Raw genomic sequence first — 27,918 nt, forward strand, 5'->3', positions numbered from 1 at the left:
AGCCGAGTCTTGGCCGGCCCCCGCCCCCTCCGCCTAGTCATTGATGTTGTTGTTTTTGTCGCAGGAGGCGGAGGCGAGGCCGCGGCCTGGGGCTGCAGCAGCGGGGCTCGGGCCGGCGCCAGGCATGGCGGTGTGCGGGGAGGCGGTGGGCGCCGGCTCCCTGCCCAGCGAGCTGGTGGTTCACATCTTCTCGTTCCTGGCGGGCCCGGACCGGCTGCGGGCCTCGGCCGCCTGCTCGCACTGGCGGGAGTGCCTCTTCTACCCGGCCCTGTGGCCCCGGCTGCGCCTCAGCCTCCGCGTCTCCCCCGCCGAGCGCCCGCGCCTCGACTTCCTCATGCGCAAGTGCGGCTGGTTCGTGCGGGAGTTGCGCGTCCAGTTCGCCGCCGACAACTACCCCGGCGGCGGCGGGGTCTGCGAGGGGGCGGCGGCCGCGGCCGAGGGGGAGACCCCGCTCTGCCCCCGCTGGCTGGACCTGCTGAGGACCTACCTGGAGTTGGTGCTGTGTGTGTTGAACAGCGTCCGCAATAACAGGTACTGCGGGGCTCTCCGTCCCAGCCTGGCCCGCTCCCTGGCGCTAGCCATCCGGGGTGGGGGGAGACCTCTCAGGCCCAGCTCCTTCCAGCCCACTTGGACCCAGACCTATTCCCTGGGGGGATCTCCTCCAGCCCGGCCCCCTTCCCTAGCCCGGCCACCTGGCCTCCTCTGCTGGGGGGATTCCCTCCTACCCGGCCCCTTTCTTGGGGACCCCTCTGGGCGGGGCCCTTTCTCCAGCCCGGCCACGGCCTCCTTCCTGGGATGTGTTGGTAGAAACCTCTTGCTCTGTAAACAGGAAAGGAAGGTTGGGGGAAAGAGTTTGTTTAGTAAAACTGCTTACCGAAAGTGTATTCAAGCAAATCCTGGAAACCAATTAGATTTCACCTGTGCATATTTTAAAATAAAGGGCACAATGGAGGTCGCAATAAGGAATAGGTCAGGTACTGTATGTGCTGATGCTTCATGAAGATAAATTGTGAAGCACCTGCAAACTGATTGCTGATGCACACATCACGTTCCATATTCATAGCAACTGTGCTTTAACAGTTCAGCACATAAGAAACTCTCTCAAATTAAGCTTTATTTGGTATCTGTGAAATGTAATTTCCATCACTTCTTATCGTGCAAACTCTGGAGTATTTCATAAATAATATGTAAAACATATAGTAATAATTTGTTAAATTAGTGTCTTTGGAGTTATTTATCAAACAGTGTTAGGGTTACAATATGTAAAGTAACTTAAACTTATTTTGCATTGTATCATGTTAGCTGTGGAATATAAATATAACACAAGGTGTAGAAATTGATTAGCTGACAGTTTACACTGGCCTGTGATAGACGCAAGGACAATTGGAGCTGTACAAGAATTCTTTTTGTCAAGAAAAAAGAAATCGAAATCAAATGTAGGGAGGATCAGCGCTATAAGTTTGAATTCTGGTGCATATCTAGACTCCATTTTTTTCAAAATATTTCAATTGTGTCTTCATACTTTATTCATGCATGAACAGACCCAATAGATAAGTTGTGATGAAAACACTAATGGTACATGTTACACTTTTGGTAATTTAAGCTGTTCCTCCCACCACTGAGCTGTGATGTAACCTTGGTATTGAAAAATATATTAACTATCATAATAGCTCAGTTGCCTGATAGTAATTTCTGAAACAATTTAATCTCTAATAGAAAGAATCTTCTATTTAGTCAGAGAGAAACTGTTAATGATGAGTGACCTTTAATTGTCTTTGATCTTGGGAGATGATGTTAAAGAGAAGGATGGTTCAGTGGTTAAGATGCTAGCTTGGAACTTAGGAGGTCTTCGTTCAATTCTGTGCTTTGCCACAATTCTGTGCTTTGCCACAATTCTGTACTTTGCCACAGTCTTCCTGAACAATGTTGGATTCTTAGTCTACTTGTTGCTCAGTTCTCTCTGTAAAATGGTGATAATAGTACTTCCTTACCTCGCTATGATAATGGTAGCCATATAAACAACTAAGACTGAAAAGCAAGGGCCCATTAAGATGCTTCAGGGTTCCCCATCAATATTAGGCGAGGGTATGGCGGGAAAGGGATCCAGTGATCAAGATGAAATTAAGAACTTTACTTCCCCACCATTCCACAATAAAAAAGCTGTAAATGTTAACTTGGGTATCAGTCTTCCACAAACGGTAAATCAGTTCATCAGAAAAGTGAATGTACAAAATCAAAACATGGTAGGGCTTCTATGGCTTTGGGGAGAAATCTTTTTTGTTTGGGTTTTTTCATGCTTTTTTTCCTGAGTTGTAGCTAGAGAATAACAAATACAATCCCTCCTTGGTTTTAAATGAGGACATACTTTTCACCTGCCAAATATCTTCCTTTCAATTCCTCCACTTTGCTGCAGTTAGTTCAGAGACACTTCCTATGTTATAACACTCAGACATCTCACTGATAAAGCTTACTTTCTGAAAACCTCAGTTCTGCTCCAGCTCTGAACTGAGGACCCTAACCTTTATATTTTAGTACATTTTTTTCTCTATTCTTCCACTTGTCAACGGTTTAGGGCTGTCTGTCTCAATCATCTGTGTCTGCTGCTATAACTCTTTGTTGTCAGGTTTCAGAGTAGCAGCCGTGTTAGTCTGTATCAGCAAAAAGAACAGGAGTACTTGTGGCACCTTAGAGACTAACAAATTTATTAGAGCATAAGCTTTCGTGGACTACAGCCCACTTATTAGAGCATAAGCTTTCGTGGACTACAGCCCACTTCTTCGGAAGCGGTCTGTAGTCCACGAAAGCTTATGCTCTAATAAATTTTAGTCTCTAAGGTGCCACAAGTACTCCTGTTCTTTGTTGTCAAGCTTTACTATTCACTAGTTCTTTCTTGTTGTTGGCTGACTTGAAAATACATCGGCCAATAAGTGAAAACTTCTGTATCAATATTGATCTATCAAACTGAGGTGTGAGAGTACAGCAAACACCACGGTCTGAACTTGATGCTTTTTGTAAGGTCGGTATTTATATTTAGGGCCCTACCAAATTCGTAGTCATTTTGGTCAATTTCACTGTCATAGTATTTTAAAAATAATAAATTTAATGATTTCAGATACTTATATCTGAAATTTCGCTGTGTTGTAATTGTAGGGGTCGTCACCCAAAAAGGAGTTAGGGGGAAGGTGTATGTAAATAATTGGAGATGAAAAACATTGTGCTTATTCTGGTAGAGCCAGTTATACTATAGTTTCACTAATGCATAGATACTTCCCACCATAAATACCCAGAGCATAATACATGCTCCTCCTTTATTCCATCCCCATGACCATGTTTGAGTTTCATGCTAAAATGCTTGAGTTCTCAAATTGTGTGCACATGTGGGTTTGTCTGTTCATGAACTGCATAGTTCTTGAGAGCTATTTAGAACTAATCAGAAATAATATGGTATGTAAAAGATCTGGACAGCTTCATAGCATTGTCTTAAGTGATTTGGACACTAAAAATTCAAATTGAGAACCCCAAATACCTAAGAGTATCTGTATTTGCTGAAGACAGCTAATCTCAAACAAGTTCTTGTTCTGAGTTGCTAAGGAAATGAACTCTGCTTCTCGTACTTTACTTTAGAAAATCACTAGCTTTTACCCATGGTCATGCCAAACCAGTCTAACATCATTCTTTGACAGGGTTACTGGCCTAGTGGATGGGGGAAAGCTGTAGATATGATGTATCTTGATTGTTAGTAAGTCTTTTGACACAGCCCCACGTGACATTCTCATAAGCAAGCTAGGGAAATGTGGTCCAAATGAAATTACTATAATGTAGGTGCAGACTGGTTGAAAAACTGTACTCAGAATACTTATTAATGGCTTACTGTCAGACTGGGGGGGATGTATCTAGTAGAGTCTCTCAGGGGTCTGTCCTTTGTCCAGCAATAATCAATATATTAATGATTTGGATAATGGAAGAGAGATTATGCTTATAAAATTTGAAGATAACAGCAAGCTGAGAGGAGTTGCTAGCACTTTGGAGGACAGGATTAGAATTCAGAACAACCCTGACTAATTGGAGAATTGGTCTGAAATCAGCAAGATGAATTTATTAAAGACAAGTGAAAAGTATTGCAGTTAGGAAGGAGAGAAATCAAATGCACAACTACAAAATGGAGAATAACTGTCTATTTGGTAGTACTGCTGGAAATACATCTGCAGGTTATAGTGTCTCTCAAATTGAGTGTGAGTCAACAGTATGATGCAGTTGCAAAAAAGCTAATATAATTCCAGAGTGTATTAAAAAGAGTGTTGTATATAAGACATGGGAGATAACTGTTCTGCTCTATTTGACACTGGTGGGGCCTCAGCTTGAGTACTGTGTTCAGTTTTTGGTGCCATACTTTAAGAAAGATGTGGACAAATGGGAGAGAGTCAAGAGGAGCACAACAAAAAGTTAAGATTTAGAAAACCTGATGTATGAGGAAAGGTTGAAAAAAATGTGTGTGTTTGGTCTTGAGAAAAGAAAACTGATAAAGGCCCTCAAATATGTTAAGGGCTGTAATAAAGATAATGGTGATCAGTTGTTCTCCATATCTACTGAAGGTAGGACAAGAAGTAATCAGCTTAATCTGCAGCAAGGAGATTTATGTTAGATATTAAGGGAAAACTTTTGAAGTACTGGAATAGGCTTCCAAAGGAGGCTATGGTATTTCTGTCATTGAGGATTTTTAAGATCAGGTTGGACAGACACCAGTCAAGAATGATCTATGTATGCTTGGTCCTGCCCATTTGGTCTTCCATCCAAGTATCAGCTTCTGAGATCAGACGAGATTGGGTGCATTCAGTCCAGTATACCTTCAGGCAAAAGCCACATTTCTCTGTTGGTGGGGTAACTGAACCCAAGTCAACTGTTTGGAAAGCAGCTCTACTCATTGCTATACCACAAATACATTTAATAAGTTGCAGAGGTTCTAGTTTCTGTGTCAGTCATATCAAAGGCACCAAAGGGAGTGAGTGAAGATTGAAACTCAGATGGTTCTTTCATGCCTCTTGGATGTCATTCTGACAATGAAACCAGAGAATCTGCAGCTCTGATTTCTTACCATCGTGGGGTAAGTGTTTTGTTTTTGTAAAATACAGTGCTAACTACCTCAATTTTGGTAAGTAAACTATCACGCTTTATTGTGGTCTTCTAAATCAAACTTACTCTTTGCATTACTGTACTGTTCAATATAACTTTCAAAAAACTTCCAAGTGCAAACAAATCTTTTAGATGACTATGGTTCTTTGAGGATGTATACCAAAGGACCTGAGGCAAGACAAATGTCAGCATGTAAAACTAAAAATAGTGAAGAATTGTTATGCTCTGTTGGCTACTGGATGATGATGTACACTTCTTCCACTAGCTAAATTATCCATTCACTGTACAAAACAAAGCCGAAGACTTAAACAAATCTGATGTTAAAGCAGATGATTATGGGAAACTTTGGAAAAAATTCTATGTAGAACTTTGCTAATTCTCACAGACTGGAAGGATTTAATGAATTGCTATTACTAACAGTTGCTAACAAATGACATAAAATATACTCAAGATAACACCGGACAGTGCACCGATACACAGATACCCTCCCACCAACAACACAGGAAGAAGAACTCTACATGGACTCCTCCGGAGGGTAGAAATGACAGTCTGGACCCTATACATAGAATGCTTCCGCCGACGTGCGCAGGCAGAAATTGTGGAAAAACAACATCGCCTGCCTCACAACCTAAGTCGTGCAGAATGCAATGCCATCCACAGCCTCAGAAACAACCCTGACATTATCATCAAAGAGGCTGATAAAGGAGGTGCTGTTGTCATCATGAACAGGTCTGACTACCGGACAGAGGGCTGCCAGACAACTCTCCAATACCAAATTCTACAGGCCACTTTCCTCAGATCCCACTGAGGAATATACTAAGAAACTGCACCATCTACTCAGGACACTCCCTACAATAACACAGGAACAAATCAACATATCCTTAGAGCCCCGACCGGGGTTATTCTGTCTACTACCCAAGATCCACAAACCTGAAAATCCTGGACGCCCATCATCTCGGGCATTGGCACTCTCACTGAAGGACTGTCTGGATATGTGGACTCCCTACTCAGACCCTACGCCACCAGCACTCCCAGCTATCTCCGTGACACCACAGATTTCCTGAGAAAACTACAATGCATTGGTGACCTCCCAGAAAACACCATCCTAGCCACCATGGATGTAGAGACTCTCTACACAAACATCCCACACACAGGTGGAATACGAGCTGTCAGGAACAGTATCCCTGATGATGACACAGCACAACTTGTTCCTGAGCTCTGTGACTTTATCCTCACGCACAATTATTTCAAATTTGGTGACAATATATACCTCCAGACCAGTGGCACCGCTATGGGCACCTGCATGGCCCCACAATATGCCAACATTTTTATGGCTGACCTGGAACAACGCTTCCTCAGCTCTCGTCCACTCATGCCCCTTCTCTACCTATGCTACATTGATGACATCATCATCTGGACCCATGGGAAGGAGACTCTGGAAGAATTCCACCATGATTTCAACAGCTTCCACCCCACCATCAACCTCAGCCTGGACCAATCTACACAGGAGGTCCACTTCCTAGACACCACAGTACAAATAAATGATGGCCACATTAACACCACCCTATACCGAAAACCCACCGACCGCTATGCCTACCTTCATGCCTCCATCTTCCACCACGGACACACCACACGATCCATCATCTACAGCCAAGCGCTGAGGTACAACCGCATCTGCTCCAACTCCTCAGACAGAGACCAGCACCTACAAGATCTTCACCAAGCATTCTCAAAACTACAATACCCGCATAAGGAAACAAATCAACAGAGCCAGACGTGTACCCAGAAGCCTCCTGCTACAAGACAAGCCCAAGAAAGAAACCAACAGAACTCCACTGGCCATCACCTACAGACCTCCGCTTAAACCTCTCCAACGCATCATCAGTGATCTACAACCCATCCTGGACAATGATCCCTCTCTTTCACAGACCTTGGGAGGCAGGCCAGTCCTTACCTACAGACAACCTGCCAACCTTAAGCATATTCTCACTAGCAACCACACACCGCACCATAACAACTCTAACTCAGGAACCAATCCATGCAACAAACCTCGATGCCAACTTTGCCCACGTATCTACACCAACAACACCATCACAGGACCTAACCAGATCAGCTATGACATCACCGGTTCATTCACCTACACGTCCACCAATGTTATATATGCTATCATGTGCCCCTCTGCTATGTACATTGGCCAAACTGGACAGTCACTACCTAAAAGGGTAAATGGACACAAGTCAGATATCAGGAATGGCAATATACAAAAACCTGTAGGAGAACACTTCAACTTCCCTGGCCACACAATAGCAGATGTAAAGGTAGCCATCTTACAGCAAAAAAACTTCAGGACCAGACTCCAAAGAGAAACTGCTGAGCTTCAGTTCATTTGCAAATTTGACACCATCAGATCAGGATTAAACAAAGACTGTGAATGGTTAGCCAACTACAGAAGCAGTTTCTTCTCCCTTGGTGTTCATACCTCAACTGCTAGCAGAGGGCCTCACCCTCCCTGATTGCACTAACCTCGTTATCTCCAGACTGATTCTTGCCAGCATATTTATACCTGCCCCTGGAGATTTCCATTCCATGCATCCGACGAAGTGGGCATTCACCCACGAAAGCTTATGCTCCAATACATCTGTTAGTCTTAAAGGTGCCACAGGACTCTGTTGCTTTTTACATAAAATATACTGACAGTCTTGCTGCTGGAAATCACTTACATTCCAGAGGGCCATCTTATAAATCTTGTGTTTGATATTACAGGCATACAGATCCAGAATTACTGCAAATTTAATATTATGAATGACAGTCTGCTAATACAAAACTTGTACTGTATTTAGAAAAGAGTTTCTTCATTCTTTTATTACTGAGTACCTGGGCATTAAAAAGGATCTTGGTGTTCTGATAACAGTTCTACTCCTGCTGATTATTTTTAACCAGAAGTCAAAATCCTGTTTTGTAACAATATCTATCGCAACAAATTGTGAGGGTCACAGAGGATTGACTTCTGATGGGGGGAATGAGCAACAGGAACAGATAATCTCTTAAAACAAAGATTCTAAGTAAGTAGCAGGTATGGGAAAACTTTCCACGAGTCATCTTAATAAGAGCATAGATATTCTGATGGTGTTTTTTCAGGAAGATGCTTTGGGGGGAGAGGGGGAGGCGTGGAGGAGAAATATTTGCTTTTTTTACTCTGCTGTGTTGAAATCCACAAGTGTAGTCTTACCCTGTCAGAGCCATTCTGAGAAAAAGTAGGAAGGGGTTGATGGCTGTTGCTTGTTTCTCTCCCCTGTGAAGACCTAGCACATCCAGTGACCTGCCTGATCTGTATCCGTGTGGAGAGCAAGAATCTAGATTTTAGTAAAACTCCAATATGTCAGCAAAATGTGTCTTAAAGAATTTCAGGAATTAAATTAAATGAGGCTCCAGGATTATTAAATAGGCCAAATATTCAGCATATTAAGGAAGTCAGAATGGCCGCATCTTTACTGAGACTCTTCAGCAAGGCAACTTCATTTAGCAAGCAATGGTGGAATTGCAACCATAGACCATGAATGAGCAACTTTACAATTCTCTAATCCTGCTATGTGTAAACAAGGCCTATGTGAAATTTGGTTGAAAAATGTGTAATGGGCAAAAAAAAATAGGGCACAGCAAGCAAATCTAGTCTAGTGCAATTACTAAATTAGTAGAGAATGCAGTGGCATGTTAGGATAAAGTTCTAAAGTAGCTGGAGAAATATAAGATAGTTTAAAAGTAGAATCTCATGGATCATAAATGGTAAATGCTTTGGGACAGGGACTGTCTCTGTATGTGTTTGTAGTACATAGAACAGCACCACTGATCCTAACTGGGACCTCTGGTTGCTGCTTTAATAAAATTATTCAGTAGTAATTGTTCTTTTCCTTTCTCAATCAATCATAATAGCAAAACTGAAGCAGGGATCAGAAAAAACAAATGGTACACCATAGGGATCAGTATTGTTCTTTTCACTATTTTCATTAATGATATATAGGGGATATGAGTTCAGCGTTGATCAAACTTACAGGTGGTGATAATGATCATGTGGCTAGCAAATGCAAAAGAGAACAGAACTAAGTTGCACTATAGCTGTCATTATTTACTTAAATAGTAAACTCTTTGAGGCGGAGACTTTCTAGTTGTTTGTACAGTGTCTAGCACAAAGTGTTGCAGCAATTTACTACTACTAATGTAATCTGGAAGCAAAACAGTGGGCTATAAGTAGTGAGATGATACTGACTATTAAACAGACCCTGTGCCCTGCAGTTCTGTGGCTGCATAATTAATCCCTTGTACAGCACTGTTTTCCAGATCAAAGCTTTTAAAAGGGTAGTTTCTAGCCCTTATGTGTAATAATGTAATGTCTTCCTGAGTCTGCAGATGCTCTGAAAGATGTGAACTGCCTTATTCATCTCAATGACTTGTTCTAAAATCTAAAGATGACAGTTTCATTCTCAGCATTACATACGATGCTGCCAATCATTTTAGCAGAAACATCCAGCCATCCTACTTCCTTCATCATACTAAACTGACTCTCTGCTTCCTAGGAGCAAAAAGCCCAAAATATTCCCCTTCTCTGCTACCAAAAGCTTGAGCTTTCCCCTCACCCAACAGTTTTATTTGAGGTAGTTAGGCATCTTCAGCATGCCTCAGATTTTTATATTGAAAATGAGAATAGTTCGCATAAAATAGAATATCAAATAACTTGGGCTACTCTACTGATCATACTCATTTTTATATTTTAATTAAAACTTCCAAAGCTGTATATATAGGAACGTTGTTGAAGTATTTAGGTGTAGCTTGCTGTGAAGTATTTGAGGCCTTGCTAGTAAGTCCCTCATTCACTTAGGAGAGGAAATAGATAGCAGATACAACTATAGGAGACAGCTGTTAGGAAATCAGAGTAGGAAGTGATGACAGATTGCAAACTAAACAAGAGATTTCTAGTAGTGCTAGTGCACAGTGATTATAAAGGGTGATAGATTGGACCTAAAAATTAGGGAAGTGAGACATCTCTTCTATGTATCCTTGTTTCCACTACAAGTGAAATATCTTATGAAGATTTAGTCATCTTCTAGTAAAGTGCAGTGAAGAGCCCAGGGAAGGTTCCCTGGCGCTGGAGCATGGGCTCTAGTGTTGCTGATATTCACATAGTAAACTTGTGAACAGATTTTTGGATGTAGCACCTGTAAAGTTTTAAGTCCTGGAGATGTGGTGACTTTTCGTTGAAGCATGCATAAGGGAGTTGTGCTGCTCCTCATCACATTTGATGGTGCCAGTAGGAGCATTAAATGATTGAAAAAAGGGTCTGAGAATGTGCCTTTGTCTAGGATTGTTCATGGCCATATTATTTACAACTTTCTGCAATCAACCCTTTCTTCCTCACGCCACACATTGGACCAATGCAACTGTTCTAATTTTTTATACATATCAGAATTACATGTGGGAGATGATGCACCAGCACAGTACTAAAGCCTCATGGTTCTTCATGTCTACGCTGGCACTGATAGTGCTGCCTCTAGGAATTGCTGTGGTGATGAAGTAGCAACATGTTACCTGTAAAACAGCAGGAATAAGAGTTAATTTTGTACATTCTTCTGTGTAAACTATAGATTAAATTATAGTGACCAAAATAAACAGATGGTTTGAACTCTTGCAATTCTCCAAATTTTCACCAGGATTCCTGGAATGTTACACTACCAACATAACATGGTTTTTAGAGTCCTAGGAATAAATTATACCTATTGAATATGTAAATATTTAAAGGAATCCTGTTAACACGCATGTCATTTTTCAAAAGTTAAAAGTATGTCAGGTGGCACACCTGCATTGGAGCCTCCTATACTTGCTTTTGTGGTTTTACCATCATGTTTTTAATGTCTTTCCCTCACTGATAGTTGGAGGGCAGGGGGCGCACAAGTGGGAGAAATTGTCTGTATAGGGGAAAGTGAAACTGACCAATGTGCTCACACATGCTTAACATGAATGAATTTATATATTTATGTATATTTTTATTAGGGCTGTTATATTTTTAAAATATCGCAATTAATTGCAAGATTTTAAAAAGTCATGATTATTCAGTTTTAATTGCACTGTTAAATAATAGAATACCAATTTCAATTTATTATAAATATTTTTGGATGTTTTTCTACATTTTGAAATGCATTGATTTCAATTACACAGAATACGAAGTGTACAGAGCTTGCTTTATATTTTTATTACAAATATTTGCATGGTAAAAAGATAAAAGAAATAGTATTTTTCAGTTCACCTCCTACAAGTATTAGTGCAATCTCTTTATCGTGAAAGTGCGACTTACAGATGTAGAATTATTTTTTACATAACTGCTCTCAGAAACAAAACAATGTAAAACTTTAGAGCCTACAAGTCCACCTAGTCCTACTTCTTGTTCAGCCAATCGCCAAGACAAACAAGTTTACATTACAGCTAATTCTGCCTGTTTCTTATTTACAATGTCAACTTGAAAGTGAGAACAGGTGGGTTCTGCTTGATAACAATCCAAAGCAGTGTGGACTGAAGGACCTTCATTTCATCATCTGAGTCAGATGCCACCAAGAGAAGGTGGATTTTCTTTTTGGTGTTTCGGATTCTGTAGTTTCCGCATCGGAGTGTTGCTCTTTTAAGACTTTTGACAACACCTATTTTCAGAAATCTCATATTGGTACCTTCTTTGCGTATTGTCAGATCTGCAGTGAAAGTGTTCTTAAATCTACAATATATGCTGGGTCATCATCCAAGACTGCTATAACATGAAATCTATGGCAAAATGCGGGCAAAACCAAGGAGCAGGAGGCATACAATTCTCCCCCAAGGAGTTCAGGCACAAATTTAATTAATGCATTTTTTTTTTTTTTTAGAGTATCATCAGCATGGAAGCATTTCCTCTGGTATGGTGGTCAAATCATGAAGAGGCATATGATTGTTTAACATACCTGGCATGAAAATACCTTACAATGCAGGCTATGCAGGCTACAACAGTGCAAATATTTGTAATCAACAATATTATAAAGTGAGCATTGTACACTTCGTATTCTGTGTTGTAATTAGTCAATATATTTGAAAATGTAGGAAAAAATCCAAAAATATTTATAGTAGAACCTCAGTGTTACGAACATACCTCATTTGGAACCGGAAGTATGCAATAAGGCAGCAGCAGAGACCTTTTCTCCCTCTCCCCCCCCCGGCCCCCCCGGTACTCCCCCCAAAAAGCAAATACAGTACAGAACTGTGTTGATCAGAAACTGTCAAACTCTTAAAACTTTCCCTTCTTTTTAGTAAAGTAAGGAAACTTTCTGTGCTTCTTTCATTTAAATAAAGACAGTTAAAAACAACATTTTTCTTCTGCCTAGTAAAGTTTCAAAGCTGTGTTAAGTCAGTGTTCAGTTGTGAACTTTTGAAAGAACAAACATGATGTGGTGTTCAAAGTTACAAACATTTCAGAGTTATGAATAGTGACTTTCTGTGACTTCTGCAGTGGTCAGTGTGGCTGACCCCAGAGCCGCCCAAGCAGCTGACCCTGGAGTGAGTTGCTCAGGAGGCCCTGGGGACAGCCACATCAGCCACTTGGGCGGCCCCTCAGCCAGCTGCTGCAGGAATAGCCCCGGCACCAGCCGCATCGGCCGCTGCTCTGGAGCCTGGGGCTCCCTTCCCCTTCCCGTAAGATTCAATCAGTGGGGTTTATGGTATAAGTCATGGACAGGTGACTTTTTGTTTCTTGCCTATGAGCTGTTCGTGACTTTTACTAAAAATACCCATGATTAAATCATAGCCTTAGTTATGAACAACCTCCATTCCTGAGCTGTTCGTAACTCTTGAGGTTCTACCATACAATACATTGACATTGGTATTCTGTTTAACAGTTAGATTAAAACTGTAATCGTGAGCTTTTTTTAATCTAGTTAATTTGTTTTCGTTAATTGAGTTAACTGTCATTTATTGATAGCCCAAAATATAGTTAGACATCATAATCTTGGATGTCTCTTTAAAGCATAATGTGAATGATGGGCCACTGGATGAAGCATGTTACAAAAACGATCTGCTGTCTGATACAATGTAAATTAAATGCTGATTTTCTTCAGACTTTCTTCATAACTATCTTTGGCCTGGTCTACGCCTAAAACCTAGGTGGACCTAGCTACGTTGTGTCGGGGGGAGAGAATGGGGGGGGGGGGATTTCATATCTAAGGCCTGGTCTATACTACCCGCCTGAATCGGCGGGTAGAAATCGACCTCTCGGGGATCGATTTATCGCGTCCCGTCGGGACGCGACAATCGATCCCCGAATCGGCGCTCTAACTCCACCAGCGGAGGTGGTAGTAAGCGCCGCCGACAAAAAGCGGCAGAAGTCGATTTTGCCGCCGTCCTCACAACGGGGTAAGTCGGCTGTAATACGTCGAATTCAGCTACGCTATTCACGTAGCTGAATTTGCGTATCTTAAATCGACTCCCCGCTGTAGTGTAGATGTACCCCAAGAGATGTAGTTAAGCCCCAGAATTCTTCCTTCAACCTAGCTATTGCCTCAGAGAGGTGGATTAACTATGGTCACAGAAGACCTCCTTCCATTGCTGAAGTAAATGTCTATACTACAATGCTGCAGCACTGTCTGTGCTGCCGTAGTTCAGACATAGCCTTAGAGTTCTAGGTGTTCAGCATTAAGTGCAGCTTTCATATAATGAAAAGCAGATATGTATACAGTGTCACTGATGGGATTTTAAATAAATTTGTAAGAATGAAAGTGGATAACATGCACTTAGATGTCACAAGGAGTATTCCTGATAACATTCTGCTAGACAACTAGATACATATTCAGACTATTACAGTAGGGTGACTCAAAACTGATCAGACTTCTTGCTTCTGCTCTTGATTTTGGCGTTTTAAGATGCTCCCCCTGAAAAGCTCCTCTAAGCTTTTAGTTTATTTGGAAGTTGTGTGTTGTCCCAAACTTATAGACAGTGCAACTCTTTCCAGCCTGGATGATACCGCCTGTGCATAAGTGTGCCCTTGCTACCTGTGTTCAAGAATTGTCCTTAACATTTCCACACTGTTGCCTTACCTTCATGTGCAAACTAACAAAACCTATTTTTATAGGAACCTCCAGAAGTTAAGTCTTTTTGGGGATATAAGCATTCTGCAGCAACATGGAAGTATATCGAATACATACCTCGGCAAGGTGGACCCAGATGGCAAAAAGATTAAGCAGTAAGTTCTTCTGTACACACTAGCAAAAATATCATGCTGGTTCAAAGAACTGATAATGAGAATGCAGGATATTAGGTTGAAAAAGCTCCAGCGTGGTAGTGAGATTTCATCTGGTTTCCGTTTTTGTGTTATCTGATGGTCATTGGGTGACATATATGAGAAGAGTTGATCTTGGTTAAGCTCCTAGCGTCTGTGTCACAAACCATCTTCAGTTGTCACATTTTTGGTAGTCTCTGCAGACAATGCATGAAGACACAATACTTTCACTCTTGCCAAGTGATGACTCTAAAACAGAATGCAGTGGTATTGGGGCCAGGGAGAGAGGAGCAGGGTTTCATTGGCACTGTATGTACTGTTGCTGTTCTGAGACTGAGTGGAAACCTGCACTAGGAATTGAAGTCACCTGACAAATTAAACACACACATACAAGAAAAATGAATTTTAGGGAACAAGTGACTTTGAATAAGGTCGTGAGTGAACTCCAAGTAAGGATTTATCATAAGACTCCATGCCTGTTTAAAATGAGAATTACTTATTTTCAGAATAATTCCCACGGCATGTCCATATAGGAAAGCTATATTGGTATAAGCTAAGGGGTGAACTTAAACAATGTGGACACTCTTTTTGCAGAATCAGTGGCTTTTTTCTTTTTTTTTTTTTAGTGTTGCCAGATAGCTTAAAAAGTAAACGTTGATTTTTTTTATCTTAATCTATTTAAATTTTCACAATTGTGGGAAATTGTGGGGGGTGGGGTTCAGACAATAATTGTTTAATGACCGTAGACATTGAGATTGAAAAAGTTAAAACTTTATAACTGTTAAAATACAAATTGTCAACATGACATGTCAAAATCTACAAAGTAAATATGCTTAAATCAACCTGTGTGTTCTCAAGTAACATTTTTCTTTCTTTGCCTATCTGTACATTTTTATGATCGATAGAAATATATTTTTGTCAGCTTGTGTGTATACTAAAATCGATGTCAGTCCACAAGCAGGCTTGGTAGGATTAGAATTTTTATGCTTTTTTGGAAGTGTGTAAACTAAACTGAAAAAGCCATTCTTATTCTGGAACTAATGTCCACACAGTGGGTTTTGCTAGTATAACTGTAAAACTTGCCAATGTAGACAAGCCTTGAGTGCCATAGTTTTAATCTACATTGCCGGGGGGTGAGGTGGTGGGGGGGAATCTGCTTATCCCAATATTCTAGGAGGGGAATGGGTACCCTTTCCTCTTCCATGTGCTTACAGCTGAAGTAGCTCTGGAACTATCATAGATATCCACAGATGGATTAATATGTACATGAACATTGAACTCTCTAATGCGTAGGTCCTGACTTTAATTTACAACGTGGTGGAAATTCAGATATGTATTTCCTACTGTGTCTGTTACCCTGTTGTGCTTATGTAATGCAGAAATTGAGATCAATGGGAAATATTATGTGACATTCATACTGTATTGCGGTACCAAGGCACAATTTATAGATATCAGAGTAAAAGCTTTTACTCTGGTTGTGGTGGTGGTTGTTTTTTAATAATATGCTTAGTGCTCTTCCTACTATGATGATTTGTTGAATGTAGCACGGTTCTATAGTGCACATAGGTTTGTTTTTATGCTCTATATTTGCAGTTCACTGTTTTAAATGTAACTATACTACTTTTCTCTTTACAAATACATTTTATTTAACCATTGCTATGGGGAAGTTCAATACATCATGTAAATGCAGTACATTGTGCAGTTACAGAAAATATGTTCCACCATTGAATTAAATGTAACTATTTTAAAACTCTTATGCCTGAGATGTTACTTTGTCATCTAACAGTTGTTAATTAATCTTAATTTTTCTAAAAATACCAATTGAGCCATTTTAAATAAGTGAATTTAGTGCTTATGAATGATCGATTGACACTGCATTATCCAATAAACAGAAACAGTATGGACAGCAGTATTGTATTTGCATCCTGCATAGTCCTACCAGTGTGACTCAATCCTGACTCCGTACCATTTTCAACGGGGTGAAAATGAGTTCAGTCTCGGTCTATTCAGTCTTTGGCTTTTCTTCTGACACTCTCAACAAGGATGCCACTTAGTGCTAATTGTGGGTGGCTTTTCAATGGACTGGTAGCCATAGAAAACTGGACTGACTGCTAACTCACTATCTTGTGTAAATTATTGAACAACTTTCAGAAACATTTAGTTACTATTGTTCTGAGACTATGTATTAAGATAGAAGTAGGGCTTATTCATCAGAAAAGTGTAGACAATTGAAATTAAAACATAGTCTGAAAATAAGATGACAAAATTAATAGAAATTGGTACCTATGTAGTTAAACTTGTAGAACATAGCTTGAACTGTTAAATTCATGTGCTCTCCAAGTTTAGAGGTGCCATATTCAGTTAAAGGACTTCCTGGAAGTGCACTGTTAAAATGAATGGCAGTGTAGTTGGATGATAACTTCATTGTGCTTCCTATTGGGCCTCATTTTTATTAGCCCAATATATGGTTATTGTTTAACATAAAATACCCTCAGTTGAGTTGTTTAAATATTTGAGACGTAGTTAGGTTAAAATAGGGTGGGTGGGACTAGAAGGGTTGGCTCAACATTAGATAGCTAGAAAAATTTAGATGAAGTGGCTGTATAGTTTTTTGGCGGACATATGGATGGCTAGTCTTGCGGCCAGAATCTAATTAGGCTTAAATTCAGGGATTTGTGTACTATTACCACGGAAAACTGCTGTACACTTGAGTTTCTAAATGTTCAGCATCCCTGCTTTAATTGGAAGCTTACTTCTAGTACAGAACAGTATTAGAAGCTACAACTGTGCAATTGTGGTTAATCCAATACAGTTTACAGTAATCAAAAGCAAAATGCTCAAATAGTTTAAAATACTATGTTGTTTTAAGATTAAACATACATCTAGTCATTAGAGAAGCGCAACTTAAATTATTAGGCATCAAATTGAGAGAACTGTACAAGAAAACTTTTAGGCATATACAGTAATACCACATTGAACATGCACACATTTCAAATTTACTGTTCATAATTATTGCAGAAGGAAGACTTATAAAATTAATTTAAAATATTAGATGTGTATTAATGACTATATACAATATTGCAAGATATGATGAGCTTACCATTTTAGCCCTTATTAAAGATATACATGCACATAGGCAATTTTTTTATTTTTAATTTTCTTCTGAGATTAGATGCCCTTTACATAATGTTCTTTACTGCCTGTGTGCTTGTTTGTATACACAGTGTATACTCTGTAGAAATTTAGCTCAGAACCACTTGATTTTTGGCATGATTATCTTTGTGTTACAGATCTTTGCATTGCATTCCTTGATGCCTTTAAACAGGAACATATTTAACCTGACCCAGCTCCCCTGTTGCAAATACTATATTTTTCCTTCTTAAGTGACAAGTGCTATAGATTGCACATGAAGGTGTATATGCATGTATATTAGAACACATACTGTGACTGTGTGCTCAGAAGAGCATTTGTCAGTGGTGAGGAAGAGAAAAATCCAGCTGGATTTTAGCAGCTGTGGGGGACGTGATCAAAGAATTTATTTAGAGCTAGTCCAGAGCATTTAGCTACACTGCTGAAGTTGTGTGATTCACAATTGTACATTCAAATCAAATTCCTTCCTCTCTTAGGTATGGTATGTGAACTGAATATATAACTTAAAGATCTGTTCATAAAATGTTACAGGGATGGGACAGATGGTCAGGATAGATGCAGGATACTCCTCCTGTGTGGTGAGTGTGGGCCACTCTTTTTTTTTCTCCAAAAAGGCACATAAATCTGATACTCGGATATCTAATTTTAAAATATTGCCGGGCCCAAATCATGCTCATCCCAACTTAAACTCTTATAATTGCTGGTAATTGTAGGAATGATCCAGTATGCACACATGAAAATATTTTAAGAACCACACTATTATATGCACTTGAGAGAGGTGTAATGAATGTGGTCAGCTAACCAGTTTCAAATATTTCAAAACCAAATTTCTCCAAATCTGGCAAAAAGCATTAATGTGCTTTTAGGGCTATATACTGTACATACCAAGCTTGCTGTTGGGCTGGGTGGGGCAGGGACTGCATTAGAGGTGTCAGAGCATGAAGCATCAGAGGCTTTTTAAAGTAGTAGTTACTCATATCTGTATAACCCCAAAATGGCTGAATGGATTCCCTTAAACTTTTGTTTTAAAAAAGTTTGGCGCTGAGAAATATGGGATACTTACCTTCAAAGGGCAACATTTTCCACAAGAGCAATCAATACATATATTCCCTTCCCAAGATAAATCACAATTGTGGCATCATTTGACTTTGGTAGAAGTTAAAGTAGTTTAGAGCCTGATTTTGCAGGTGCCGTAAATACAGAACTTTCACTGACTACTCAAGGAGGTCTTCACATAGCACAGCTACAGAATCGCATCCTAACTGGAAGAGAAGAGTCTTTCTTGAATAAATATAGAATGCTATGCAGTTGTATTATCACATTGAGCCCTATTTAATGGGGTCATTGTTGCTTATGTTTTTCTTGCAGAATACAACAGCTATTTGAAGAAATATTGGGCAATAGCAGGCAATTGAAGTGGCTGTCTTGTGGGTTTATGCTGCAAATAGTCACTCCCACATCATTGTCATCTTTGTCAAACCCCATTGCCAACACCATGGAACACCTGAGTTTGCTGGACAACCACATCCCTGGTAATACCACTCTTATCACTGCAGTTGAATTGGAGCGCTTTGTGAATCTGCGCTCACTCGCCTTGGATTTCTGTGATTTTACAGCTGAAATGGCAAGAGTCCTGGCTGATAGTAACCATGTGCCTTTGCATCGACTCTCTCTTCTGGTCCACAAAATTTCCATAATGCACAAGTCCTTGGAAAACATGCCAGAAGATGAGAATTGGAAGGCACTGACACGCAACAGCACTAATCTTCGGGTCTATATTATGGCTTTTGATATCAAGAATGATGACATGCTAAGAATTCTTAAGCCCAGTATCCCACTAGAGAGGATTCACTTTGACAGCTACATCACTTGTGTTTCAGGGGCTGTTGTTGACCTCATATCCAGGCAGTATGACAAGTTTCTCACTCATTTTATATTAATGAATGATGTGATAGATATGTCTGGTTTCCCAGATCTTAGTGACAACCGTAATGAAGATCCACTGGTTTTGTTAGCGTGGAGGTGCACAAGGCTCTCTCTCCTAGCAGTTCATGGTAGGTAATTCTATGCCCAAACATAGTAAGTGACTTTGACTTTTTTTTATGCTTTAGTCTTTTTTCTAAAAATCACAATCATACACTTTGTATTAATAACATTAGTTACTGCCCTAAAAAATCCTGCAGGAGATGTTAATTGTAGAAGCTGTTTTATAAAGGTACTGAAAAAACGCATTCTCATACCATCAAACTTGAAAATTTAAAGTCATTCCACATACTATAGTTAGTTATTGCATAACAAATCACGTAACTAGTAAGTTACTGATTGTAAACAAATTTACCTATGCAACTCTGCTCTCACTTGGAGTTTACTAGGTTGCTTGTGTAAATGAGGGTGAGTGAGAATTTTTCTTCTAAGGGTCCAAAAAAAAGGTGGTATATAATATTCTATGCTCGAGAGAGCTTATTTTGAGTGTGTGGAGGATCTTTATTACATTAAACTATGTATTATCCAGAGAGTATCTATGCTTGTGGATATGAGAATTGGAAATGTTTGCTGCTTACTATTAGTTCATTTTCCAGTGAGGTGTTATGTGATCTTACTTCCTGGTTGTAAACATGTATGGCCCACAATGAAGCTAGGGTGAAGAGATGTGTATTACCAATCTAGTGAGGATCTAGCACCAGCTAACAGCCTGAAGTGTTGGCTGACAAAGTTTGGAATATATTCTCTCAGTTTGATCTATTTGCAGGAGGGAGAGAAGCATAAACTGCATTTCTCATCCCCTGAAATAGTTTTAGGTGAGTGCCTGGCCAAATGCCACCATACAGTCATAAATTGTACTAATATTTTATTACTGTAAACCTCTAATCCATTCTGAACTTAAGCTCAGAGAGAGAGGGACTTACTCTTATGTATTATCTGACTTCAACTAGTGACCTACAGCAGACAAAAGTAGGTAATATTCAATTAACAAATACAGGGAAATGAAATACTAATGTAACACTAGTAGTGTGGCTCTTCATATCTTATGTGGACCAGCCACAGGAGGTTTGAGTCTGCTGGTGCTTATAGATAAGGGACTTGGGCCTGTGATCTGCTCTATAGGCGTGGACCCCTGCTGCTCCTTCAAACAGCTTGCTTTAGCTCAAGTGGCAGAGGGTCATGTTTTTAGCACCAAAGGGCATGGGTTCAAACGCCACTGTTTTCCCCAAAGTGGGGGGGAGTCAGATACTTGCAAGAAAGAGTCTTCAGATGACAAACTTTAATTCTTTTCCATTGGAAATCAGATACGGAAGATTAAATTCTTTGATTATCTTTATAATCACTATAAGTTTCCTAGAGTCAAATGTCAGTTCTAACTCTATGCAACCAGCACATCTGAGGCTATGTCTACTCTACAGCTTATGTCAGTATAAATTAGGTCGCTGAGGGGTGTGAATAAATCACCCCCAGGAGCGACTTAAGTTGCACCAACATAAGCACTGGTGTAGCGTTGTGTCGGTGGGAGAGCTTCTCCTGCTAACATAGCTACTGCTGCTTGCAGGGGCTTGAGTAGTTAAGCCAATGGGAGAGCTCTCTTCCATCGGTTTAGAGTGGCGATATTAGAGAGCTTACAGCTGTGCCGCTGTATAGTATAGTTGTGCTCTAAGTGACTGAATGTGATTTGGGTGCCTCGCTTTAGCCACCTAACATTTAAAATTTAGCCAAATTGTTATTGATTTGATGCAGTTATTATCCCAAAAACTTTGCTCACAATTCAGGGGGGGAAGTTCAGAAATCCTCCAAGACACATCTAATATAAAATATAAACAGCTGTGTAAATTTAGAAGCTAACAAATCCAACATCAGAAATGTACAGTGTTGTCACATGTCTATCCAGCAAACATTCAGGAAAAGCAATAGAAAAGCAAAATTTTAATAATCTTTATTAAGCAGAGAATTGGAAATTACATAATTGTCAGATCTTTTTATACTGTTTAAAAGACAGTAACTTAGTGTAACTTCTTATTGTCTATTAAGTGGGAGAAAAGACAGATGCCCAAATAGGTAAAATCAGATCTCAAGATGAAATACTTTCAGTTGTACTTCTCATAACTTGCCTAAATTGGGAAAATATGCTCTTTTTCTTCCTTATGCTACCAGGCTGCCTGGAAGTTATTTTGTCAGCTGGAATAAAAATAACATCTAAGTTCTGTGTTCACTTCCAAGTTCTTAAATATTTTAAGCTAACACTGCATTTTTGCTGTAACAGGTTCCAAATGCAGCAGTTTATCTTAAGAATCAATTTTAGGTTTTTCAGAAAAGGCTAAAATATTCATATTGGATGCTCTGTTCTCCATAATTTCTACTGCTTTTTAAGGAAGCATTGTTTTTATTGTTCTTAGAAACAGGACAGCTTCTAAACTTTTTTACAATTCAGAAATCACAAGTTCTATCCTGTTAGGTCCTGATTGGCAGTAAAAAAAAAACAAAAAAACCCACTTCTAAAGTTAACATTGAGACAATTTTTAAGGGAGTCTGACTTGTTGATAACTACATCTAATGTTGTAGCAGCTAGAGGAGAGGCAGGGGAAGAGAATTTTCTCTTGTATCCATTCCCTGTACTCTCAGAAGAAGTTAATGAAATCTATTTATACCTGTCCCCTCCTCTTGCAATTTGTCTAAGTACTTGTATGTAACAATTACCAAAAAACAAAACAAAACCCTTTTAAGCTCAACACAGCAATTTGTTTTTTTTTAAAACAAAAACCAAACACCGGGTTTTAGTGCCATCCACTAACAATTTAATCCCCTTCTATCTGATACCCTTTCCCCCAAAAAAGGCTGCAAACGGCCTTCGAGCCAGAATGAACTATTCTGTAGTTTAGCTGTGACAGCTCAGAGAATGGTAACTAGTCAGTTACTAGGATTTACTTGATCTGCATCTGTCTGACTGGCTGTTTGTCACTAGATCAGGTAAGGCTAAAAGAAATCTACCTCACTAGTGCCTCATGCAAAAGTGCTTTCTCACTGGGGCCTTAAGATTTTTTTCTGCTTTACAGAGAAACATCTGCTACCTACCTTAGAGTGAATCTTCCTGAAGCAATAAGAGTGAGGAAGTACCGAGGCAGTCTCTGGGGCTGAAAAGCAAGCTCACCTAGCTTGCATGAAAAGGAGGGAGAATCTTCCCTGTGGGGCAAAGGCACTCCCTGAGGCAGCCTTAGACTTTGGGGAAGAGATGCTTCAAGATTTCATGATGTAAGGGATCTCTACAAGCCCCCCCTTGTGAAGTGTTTGGTTGGATTGGGGTCCTTTCTGGCTCCTAAAATCTTACCAGAAAGATAGTCATTCCTTCCAGAAGTTAACATGAAAAGCTATAGGAGTCATGATAGCCGCCTTAGTATTCAGAAGGCTAGTCCAGGGAATAGCGTTCCTCCAAATCATGTACCTGAATCACCCTTGTTTGGCTGCCTCCTTTGTTCTTGTGAGTGTTCTTGTTCCTTCTCTCAGTAAGGACCTGTACTGCGGAGTGCTTTGAGCAGTGCTTCTGTGGGAAGCTTCAGGTGCAGCAGGTGAAAGATTCTCATTCCCCTTTCTTCATCATACTCGCTCATTTAATTCAGCCTCCACTGTCTTCTCTCCTTCCCATTGAGATGTTTTCTCATAGGTTGCCTGCTATACAGAATCCACTATCTACATTGAAGACCATTCCCGAGAGAGTCAAACCTGTTTGTTTTTACCAGATAACTTTCTGTGGCTTGGATGAGACTGTAGTTTCATCTGCTTTACTGGGCTTTCCAAGTCCAGACTTCAACAAGAGAATTTGCATCTTAGGTGGGAAGAAGAGTAAGCTTATAGCTACTTCATACTAGAAGGAAGAAACTGGAGAAGCAAAGGGGAGGGCACCCTAAAGAAGAAGAAAATTGTGCTTAGTGGTATCAGTGAGGTAGGAGGAACCCAGCATGTTTTCTCAGCCAACCTACAGAAAGCAAGTTCGCAAGTAATTGAGAATATAATTTGCCTTTTTCTTCACTTTCTGGGGGAAATAAAATATGAACTTCTAATAGGTAGCAAAGACAACTGAAATTAAATATGACAATTATAAAATTAAGATAATTTTGCAATTGAGTGAAAAAGTTTTCAGCATTAAAGGGACTTGACTTTCATGAAAAGTGCCATGATCTGTGAGGAAAGATCATAATCACTGCGAAAATGGAATCTGGTAATTGAAAATAGGTCTAACTGTAACACAGCAAAATCAAACCTCTTCAGAATTCCTCTGTACTACAAACACAGTTTTAATGCAGTTCTTACACCTATATTTTCACTTAAGATGATTAATCATGCACTCTTCCTTGCACATGACACCTATAAACCGTCAAGTAATTTAGGTCTAAAATATTTGGTTTGTCCCAGAGTCCATTCTTTATAGGGGGAGGGGGCAGATCCAACAAAGTTTGACGGGAGGGAGAACTACTTACAATGTTTTGAATTTTTTTTCCTCTCTTGATAAGAATAAATTTGAGCCTTATGGCTTGTAACTTTTAAGAAATGCAGGAAAAAAAGGTTGCCAAATGGAAAAGGGGCAAAATCAGTTGGGGAAAAGACATTCTAGTCAGGGTTCTCAAGTTTTAAACACTTTAATAAAGCAGTTCTGCAATGAAATGACAGCTTTTTTTCCCCCACCCTCCCAGGTTACACAGTGTGGGCCCATAACCTCATTGCAATCGCTCGTCTTCGTGGCTCTGATTTGAAAGTGCTTGAAGTCACAGAAGAAAGCATTGATTTCGACCAAGGTGAACTGGCTGATCAGGATGTGGATCCAGTACATAACCTCATTGAGCAGGTATCCCTTGGATTGGGTCGACCTTGGCATGCAGTCATGGACCTAGAATTACTCAGTGTCTTCACCGAGCCAACTCGTCATTTTTATAGAGAGATGCAAAGCTTCAGTGAAGGCATTTAGCTCTTTTTTTTTATTTACAATTCCTGTGGTTACATATGCAAGTAGGATCCTATTATGTTTTTCAGTAGTGTGAATTAACCCCTTTTGTGCTGTGTTTAATCAGTATTAGATATATAGAATTATATATGTGTATTCTACTTCTTGATCAAAGAACGTAGTCGGGTATTGGTTTAGAAGCTGAAAGTGGCAACGTTTAGGGCTTTCACGGTTAATGGACTTGTCTACCAAACCTTATAGAGATACAGCCGAAGGTTGTCTGAGGTTGCCGGCTAACTATATATTTTTTTTACTGAGTAACTGCATCTTCTATTATTTTACTATTATGTCGGAGTTTAGTGCTCAGGAGCCAATTTTTAAATATCCATAGCCCAGTGGATTTGTATGCAATCATTGTCATATAATCTGGTAGTATGCTACTTATTAGGCTTTAAAAAATAGAAGAAAGAGAAGACTACCCAATGCCAGTTCACTGTAAACTTTCACTTTAATTTCACATGCAGTTTCTGAAGCATGAATTACTACTACTACTCTAAAATTTTTTCTCATTTATTAAGCAGTGGTCTGTAGCACTGTGTAGCTTTTTTCAGTTACTCACCTGAATTTGCGAGCTCTTAGACTATAAATTGTAGGATTTCTGATCCTTCGTAAATTCGTCATAGCTTCTTATTCTCATGATCTGTCAGTTTCTCCATACGAGTTAGCTTTGGGCCCAGATTTAAAAGGAAATATAAGTTTACACATTCCGATGGGGTAAAACCATAACAATGAAGCTATAAATTTAAATGTACATTCTTGCAAACAAACATTAGTCGTGAAATCCCTAGCAACCAAGTCACTGGACTTTCTCTGTCAGCGCCTGTGTCAGCTGCCAAAGAATAGATTAAAAATGAAGTGCCCACATGCTGGCAGGGGCAGGCCAACTGTTGGTCTGCCAGATACTGCTAGATTGTAATATATAAGGTCGAATTTCGACCTGTGGTACACAGCTGTGCTGTGGCTCAGTCAGCAACCTCAGAACTCTTAAACAAACATGCACCTGTTTCACTGTGAATAGTGAATGTAAAGGAAGGAAAGGAAATAAATACAAAGCTTGTTCTATCACAGGTATGAGCTGCTATGATGCATGAAGAACATTCCATGAAGTATGTTTTAAAATCTTGTTATATCTGAGAGGCTTTAAAAGCCGATTTAACTGTTTCAGGGCAACCGCGGTACAGACGTGGTCTCTGTGAGACTTCCACCTGACCCCAGTTTTAAGTGGTACGAATGTTGTGCATTTAATGTTAAAGGACAGTCTGCAATAATTAAAGTAAGTGGCCAACGTGGGTGCCCAGCAGTGCTGAGACCTGGCTGCTATATTGTAAGCTTTGGAAAACACAATTTATGCAACAGATGTCCAGATATGATTCTATTTATGGAAAAAGTTTATATGTGTTTTACAAATGGTTTTACCATCTTATATTAAAATGACCTTTTGACAGGTGTGCGCTGTTTTGTCTCCAGTGAGCACATACCATGCGGATTTTATATGTACATCAGTAGAGTGAATCCACTGGCACAGTGTGTGTGTATATGCCAGATGTGGTGAGATTTTATCTTATAAATGTGATCAGACTAAAAAACTCCTGACAGAAAATGTAAGGAAACCAGCTGAATGTTTGAACTGATGACTGATGTTGTATGGTTTATGTTAAATGTATATTCTTTTAATCAATGAATAAAGCATTAAAAACTGATCATTGTAAAATATTTTATTGTATCAGCATGAGGATTTTTAGCATTAAGCTGCAGCAATCATTCATAAATTGTGTATAATTGTTAGTTCCCATTGTGTTGAAATGCAGCAAAGTTTAAAGTCTAAAGTAAATCATACAGTAAATTCTTAGTTGGCTGATATTTTGCAAAAATGTTGATAAAGTACTTAACAAAAATTAGACCAGCTAGCACAGACCGAATATTGCACATTTGATATGGCTTACTAGTCTGATACAGTAAATCGTAGATTGTAGAATATAGAAGACTGACTGAGAAATTCCTGCACCAGTTGCAACTGCTTAACTCAAAATCTAATGTGCTCTAGAAAACTGTAGTATTCATGTCAGTGTCCCACTATTAAATAGATTATGAATACCTACAATGCTTCAGTTTGACATTTTATCTATTTTTATCAATCTAATTACATATTGTGGATGAAAATTGCACGTTTGGTAAACTGGTATAAAGAACTGCCACACCATAGCAGTGACTAGCTCTGCCATGAGAACTGTCAAGTGGCTGTTTACAGTGTGCTTGTGTGCCAAATATTAGTTTAATCCTGATTATTGAAGATGAAAGTTTAGGATAACAAACTACTACTAATCATATAAACCATGCTGCTTACTAACATGTGTTACAGGGTCTCCTTAATTTCTTTTATTAAGTCTACAAAACAATCATTTAACCCATCCTCTTTTGAAAAGGAAAGTTGCTTTAGGTGTGCGTAGTAGAGGTGAGAGGGGAAACAGAACTATAGCCTGTTTCATTACAGTAACATCAGATGAAAGGCAGAAATGCACAAGTGTCATTATGACTCTATTGCCTTTGAGCACTAGTATTGTGGGTTCAGATCCAGGACTCAGTTAGGGTGTAAGCCCAGTACTGCCTATAAAGCGGCTTGCAGTAGAAGGGGTGCTACCATTATTTAACTAAAATTTAAGGTTAAAGTCTCTAGTTGTCCAGGATGAAGCTAAGATCAAGTAGAACTTAATGAAGAGGATAAGTGTTCCTTTTGCTTAAAAAACCAACAAAATCCCCAACCATGTTAATATCCAGTGTTTTGTGCGACTAGATTGTAAGCCCTAGAGAGAGGTGCTACTCTGCATCAAATTTGTTTGTTCTTAAAACTAGTGGCAAATATTGTTTCTCTTTCTAAACCATTCCTTTTGTTTGCTTTTAACCAATTTCCCAGACTTAAGGGTAAGAATGACCTAGAACAGCAGAACAAATGGTTCATTTTCTCGACTAATGCAAAGGAATGCATGTTCTTTCTCTTAACTATTGGAGTCATAGAGATGTAGGACTGGAAAGAAGTCAAGTCCAGCCCCTTGTGCTGTGGCAGGACCAACTAAAACTAGACCATCCCTGACAGGTGTTTGTCCAACTTGTTTTAGAAGCTTCTAGTGGTGGGGACTCCACGACCCCCCCCGGAAGCCTATTCCAGAGCTTAACTACCCTTATAGTTAGAAAGTTTTCCCTAATATAGAACCTAAATCTCCCTTGCTGCAGATTAAGCCAGTTACTACTTGTCCTACCTTCTGCAGACATGGAAAACAATTGATGACCATCCTCTTTAACAGCCCTTAACATATTGGAAGACTATCAGGTTGCCCATCAGTTCTCCTGTCCTCTAGGAGTTCTCAGACATTATTGCTAC

At 39.6% G+C, this 27,918-nt stretch overlaps 1 protein-coding gene across 3 annotated transcripts; it reads left to right on the forward strand.

The window, feature by feature from the left end:
• Nucleotides 1-26,242, forward strand: FBXO33 (F-box protein 33). 3 transcript variants are annotated; one of them, XM_034768573.1, is made up of 4 exons: nt 1-531; nt 14,264-14,374; nt 18,929-19,639; nt 24,235-24,316. In XM_034768573.1, the coding sequence occupies exons 1-3, from the start codon at nt 44-46 to the stop codon at nt 19,620-19,622; spliced, it is 1,293 nt and encodes a 430-aa protein (XP_034624464.1). In that variant the 5' UTR covers nt 1-43; the 3' UTR covers nt 19,623-19,639; nt 24,235-24,316. The 3 variants fall into 3 exon arrangements, with proteins under 3 accessions (XP_034624464.1, XP_034624463.1, XP_034624462.1); XM_034768571.1 differs by having other exon boundaries at nt 9-531; nt 18,929-19,614; nt 24,235-26,242; XM_034768572.1 differs by lacking the exon at nt 14,264-14,374 and having other exon boundaries at nt 7-531; nt 18,929-19,614; nt 24,235-26,242.
• The last annotated feature ends 1,676 nt before the right edge of the window (nt 26,243-27,918 follow it).

Source organism: Trachemys scripta, chromosome 4 (assembly GCF_013100865.1).
Source record: "Trachemys scripta elegans isolate TJP31775 chromosome 4, CAS_Tse_1.0, whole genome shotgun sequence".
Taxonomy (NCBI): Eukaryota; Metazoa; Chordata; order Testudines; family Emydidae; genus Trachemys; species Trachemys scripta.